Raw genomic sequence first — 4,937 nt, forward strand, 5'->3', positions numbered from 1 at the left:
TTATGACGCATTAAATCTGACCTGTTTGTAGAAACCTGGATAAAGGAAAGCGTATATGATGTGAAATAATTAAACACGAAAAATGAGGCGCTTTATTTTTTTTAATTTTTTATCTTTGTTTGAAATTTCATTTTATGGCGTGCTACATTTATTTCAGCGAGAAAATGAAAGACAAAAATAATGTGGGGAAAAAAACTCGCAAAAAATTTAATTAAAATATTCAATAAAAATTTTTTTTTTCCTTGTAAGCAGTTTCAAGTTGAGCATCATTAAAATTAAATGGTTCACGTTTTTGATTATTTATTTGTTAAAGGAGAACAATCAATTACATAGAGTGCCAGTATTTGGCAACTAGAAAACTAAATAAGTATCTGTGTTGAGCAATTATCTCTCTTGTAGAAGTTATTTTAGGTTTAAATGGTGCGCATAAGCTGGGAGTCAAATACTTATAACTAGAAAAACTTATTTAACAGTCATACCTAATGAAAGAGAAAAAAAATGGTTTGTAATCAATACAATATTCAATTAATTAATAAAGTTGCTTGAAGTTGAGCAAGTGTGTTTAAGTGCTAATTTTAAATGTGTTTACGTTAGAAAAAAAGGTTTAATTTCCAAAAAAAGGTAAATAAAAGTGAACCAATCGAATACTAATTGGCGTTCATAAACTATGTGCCTAACTCGCATTTTAACTGCTATTGAACTTCTAAATACTAAAATTGAAATTGTAGGGGAATAAAATAGGTGTATAACAATTCTAAGTTTAATTAAATTCATACACATCTCTGTTTACTTTTATGCTTTTTGTGCAAGCTTCTTATAATCACTTTTATTTTCTCCATAAAACGAAATTTCTCAAGTTATTTTTTCAATGACTTGACAGGTTATGAAATGTTACATATCCTTTTCATTAATATACCTCTTAAATTTTGTACCTGTAAGTATTTATCATAAAAAACCTAGGACATAATAGAAGCAAAATTATTTTAAATGTTCGGCATTAAGACTTATATGTTTGTAGATATTCTCCCAAAATAAATGACTTCCACAAGTTTAGCTACAACTGATTTTTAATAATGAATATTTCTCAAACCGAAACAACAAAAGAAAAGTACCGTAAATGTCAAATTTTAGGGGGGATAAGGAGCGATTTCTCCATCACCATCACTTGCTTTCATCTTTATTGTTCTCTTGGGACTGATTGTGCTGCGATGTACGCCGCAGTTAAAATCACTTTCTGCTTTAGGGGTTTAAATTATCTGACATACTATAACACGCAATAACTCTTATATTTAATAAGACAACGCTTTTATGTTACTTATGCGTGCATTTGGGTACTTTTTAATACAAGGCTGTGCAGTTATTCATGTTTTTCAACCCAACTTCCATGCTATTTTTAAAGAACTTCCTTTTATATTAAATAATTTTTGCTGTAATTAAACTTCCTATTTTGATAAGATATACCAATTCTTAGCTTTTTTTTAAATGAAAGAAAAATCTCTTTTACTGTTTTATGTAACTTTGGGATTTTATTTACAAATAATAAAGTTTATAATATGCATTTACTTTCATATCTTTAGATGTTGATAAGAGAAACATACGCTTGGAAATAAATCAAATAATGGAAATGGGAACATAAAAGTATATGTCAAATATGTTTCATACATTCAATAAGAATTATCAACATTGCATGCATATGCGCTTATTCAGCAAAAAACTCAAAATAAAGGCAATTAACTTATGATCGATTGTACTATATTGCACAAATAGGACCATTTTTTTTAGAAAATGCTTTGTTAAAAAATATATTTAGGATTGAGAAAAATCTACAAAAAGAATTTCATTTATAATTAATTGTACTTACTTAATATAATATATTGCACTTATAGGGCCATTTAATTCTAATAATGCTTTGTTAAATTATTTTTTTAGGATTGAGATTGATTTACAAAACGAAACTCATTCAGCCTTTTACCTATTTTACTTTTTAAGAATTATTTTAATTTTTAAAACTATTTTTTGGAGGGGAGAGGGGATTGAGATGTTTAAAATGTTGCATGCTGTAAAGAATTAGCGAGAAACCTGCCACGTAATAAAGTGAAATGTCGATACAATTAAATTAACGTATAAATAAGACAAAGATACAAAGACATTAAATGAAAATAACAGGTTTAATCTAGCATGCAAATATATATATATATATATATATAAAATATAGGATGTCATATTTCCCAATTTATTTTTATTCATTGTTAATTGTTGCTCTTTTTACTGTTTTTGGTTATTAGATTAAGCGAAGCACGTTTTGAAAAGTTCGCACTATGTAAAAAATATTAAATGTGTTCAGTATCGTTTAGCTAGCACGATACCGTTGCTTTGAGACACCAACTCCTGTCAGTCAACGTATACCACAATTAATCAATTTTCTCCAATATTTATCACTTCCAGGGCCATGAAAAAACCTATTGCCATGTTACTTATATTAAACACCTATCAGCNCGTTACAACATTGCACTGTTGAGGCCAATGTCCGACAGTTTCACAGAAAGGACAAAAGGGTGACATTATTTTACTTTTGGTAACTGATTTAGAATTCACATTAAAATTTTCTAAGGAGGATTTAATAGGATAGTCTGGAGCAAGTGAACCTTTAATATTACTTGCAGTAATTGATCCCTCGACCTCTTCTGATAAAAATTTCATTAATTTTGAAATATCGCTTTCACCAAAATTTTCACGTTTGGCATGTACAATCCAATTACGACAGATTTCATGAGGAAAAGCACGAAGTATTTTAGGAGCCAAAATTCTTCCGTATGATTGAGTTTTTTCTCCTAAAGCATCTAAAGCCTGTATTCTTCGATTACAATCAATATATAACTCATTTATTGCTGCTGGAGAGTGATTTTTGACAGGTTTTAGGTTTTCTAAATAATCGAGATGAGCCTGTATTATTTTATCTTTATCGCCATATTTCGATTTCAAAATATTCTTTGTTGTTGCATATGTTTCTGCAGTTATATTAATTCCATCAACTATTCGTTTTGCTTCTCCATCTAAATATCCCCGCAAAAAAACATGCTTGTCAATCAGCGATAAACTTTCGTTTTTGTCGATACAGTTTTCAAAACGCTCCCAAAAACTATGGAATTCTTCAATTTCGCCGTAAAACGTATTTATTTTTATTGTAGGCAACTTTACTGTAACATTTGAAGGCGAAGCTGAAAAATTATTTATATTGGCAGCTGTTGGCGATGTTTCAGAAATTGAATTCGTGTTCCGATTTGCTGTTCTTTTGAAATTAAATAACGCCAAATGAGCATTTTCTGTGTATATTTCGCATTCTATTATGTCTTCCTGATATTCGTCATCATTTAAAAAATTATGTATTTCATCGTCTGCCAAGGTTAATTCTTTTATTTTATCTTGTAAACGCTCAATGTTGTATTCTTTTTGTGTACTAGCAGTTTGTGTACTAGCAGCATCGTTCAATTTCGTCGTTAGTTTCGTAATGGCGGTACGTAGCGTTGTTCGTTTGCGTTTAAATATTACAAGTTTTTCACTACCGGTAGTCATTCCAATTCAGATTTTTGACGAAAGTAATTATAACAATATCAGTATGACTTACCGAGTTATTTCGGCACCAAATGTTGGGTTTTGTTGAGAGCAAATCAGACTGAAAGTCACGTAGAACAAACTGAAAACTTAACTTTTATTTACATCAAAAAGAATATAAAAACAATAAGATGTTGCCAGCACAGGAAACTCAAACTATCTAACTAATCTCGAACTCAAACCTCAACAGCATATAATATTGAAAATATGTATTTTTTTGTGTCAACAAAACCCAACATTTGGTGCCGAAATAACTCGGTAAGTCATACTGATATTGTTATAATTACTTGCGCTGATATGGAAATTGTCGCAAGCTTCATCTTGAGGAAAATTAAAAACCTATTTGAAACTAGTAAAACTCACAGTTTGAGTGATGAGGTAAAAATGTGTGCTAGAAACAAATCTGTAGGCTAGCATAAATTTTTACATAGAGTAGAAATACTGTATTTAACTGTTACAGCATAAGAGTGCTTTTTCTTTCTCACTTTTCAGTAAAGGGAGAAAAAAGGAATACAATAACAAAATTTTTTTAGCTGCACTTAAAAAAGTTAAATATAATTGATAAATAAAATTTCATTTTAATCAAGAATCAAACAAGTTATAAAAATGTAAAGACTGGTTTTAACTTTTTTGTGCAAATACTCATTTACTTGGTTATGCTGTCTTTCAACAAACAAAATTTTAATTTTCGTTAAAATTATTTATTTAAAGTTTTATATCTGTGCGTTCTTTTCTCTTTAAAAAAATTGCAATAGTGAAAGTTCATTCCGTTTGGGTAAAGAAAACACCCTTACAAATAAAATTCGTTGACTCACAAAGAACATTTTAAATAACAACGAACTGATAATTAATAATAGCAAATAAGCGTGTAGGTTGCTTTTAAAGGAGATAATTTGTTTAGGTAACTTTCACAATCTCAATTGAGAGAATTGAGTGAAGTAATTTTTTTTAAATGTTAGCATATGTTCAGCAAATCTTTTTTCTTAATATCAAATTTACAATTAAGCTCATTTTTTATCAACTCTGAAACAAAAGGCCCAAAAAGCCGAAGATCTGAAAAGGCAAACATTGTAATGTGAAAAAGATTAAAACCACTCTTATTAGCGAAATATGAATTTTTACTTATACATTGCAATGATTTTTAACTGTACGAGAAAATCAAAATTCTATTTATTTAAAAACGTGGACCAGCTGGTTGTCGGATTTATATCTATAAGCAAAAATCTATCTGTATGGAATTTTGATAATAACTCGAGAACGGTAGCACCGATTTGGATCGTTTTTATTACTACAACTTCCAAATTTACACTGGGTAGTTTGTGAAC

The 4,937-nt window shown here is 29.2% G+C and overlaps 1 protein-coding gene across 1 annotated transcript; it reads right to left on the reverse strand.

Annotated features, from left to right (window-relative positions):
* Window positions 1-2,490: 2,490 nt before the first annotated feature.
* On the reverse strand, window positions 2,491-3,573 carry LOC139427286 (uncharacterized). The gene has a single exon (XM_071188383.1). It carries the CDS (start codon window positions 3,571-3,573, stop codon window positions 2,491-2,493), a length of 1,083 nt encoding a protein of 360 aa, XP_071044484.1.
* Between the last annotated feature and the right edge of the window lie 1,364 nt (window positions 3,574-4,937).

Source organism: Parasteatoda tepidariorum, chromosome 2 (assembly GCF_043381705.1).
Source record: "Parasteatoda tepidariorum isolate YZ-2023 chromosome 2, CAS_Ptep_4.0, whole genome shotgun sequence".
Classification (NCBI taxonomy): domain Eukaryota; kingdom Metazoa; phylum Arthropoda; class Arachnida; order Araneae; family Theridiidae; genus Parasteatoda; species Parasteatoda tepidariorum.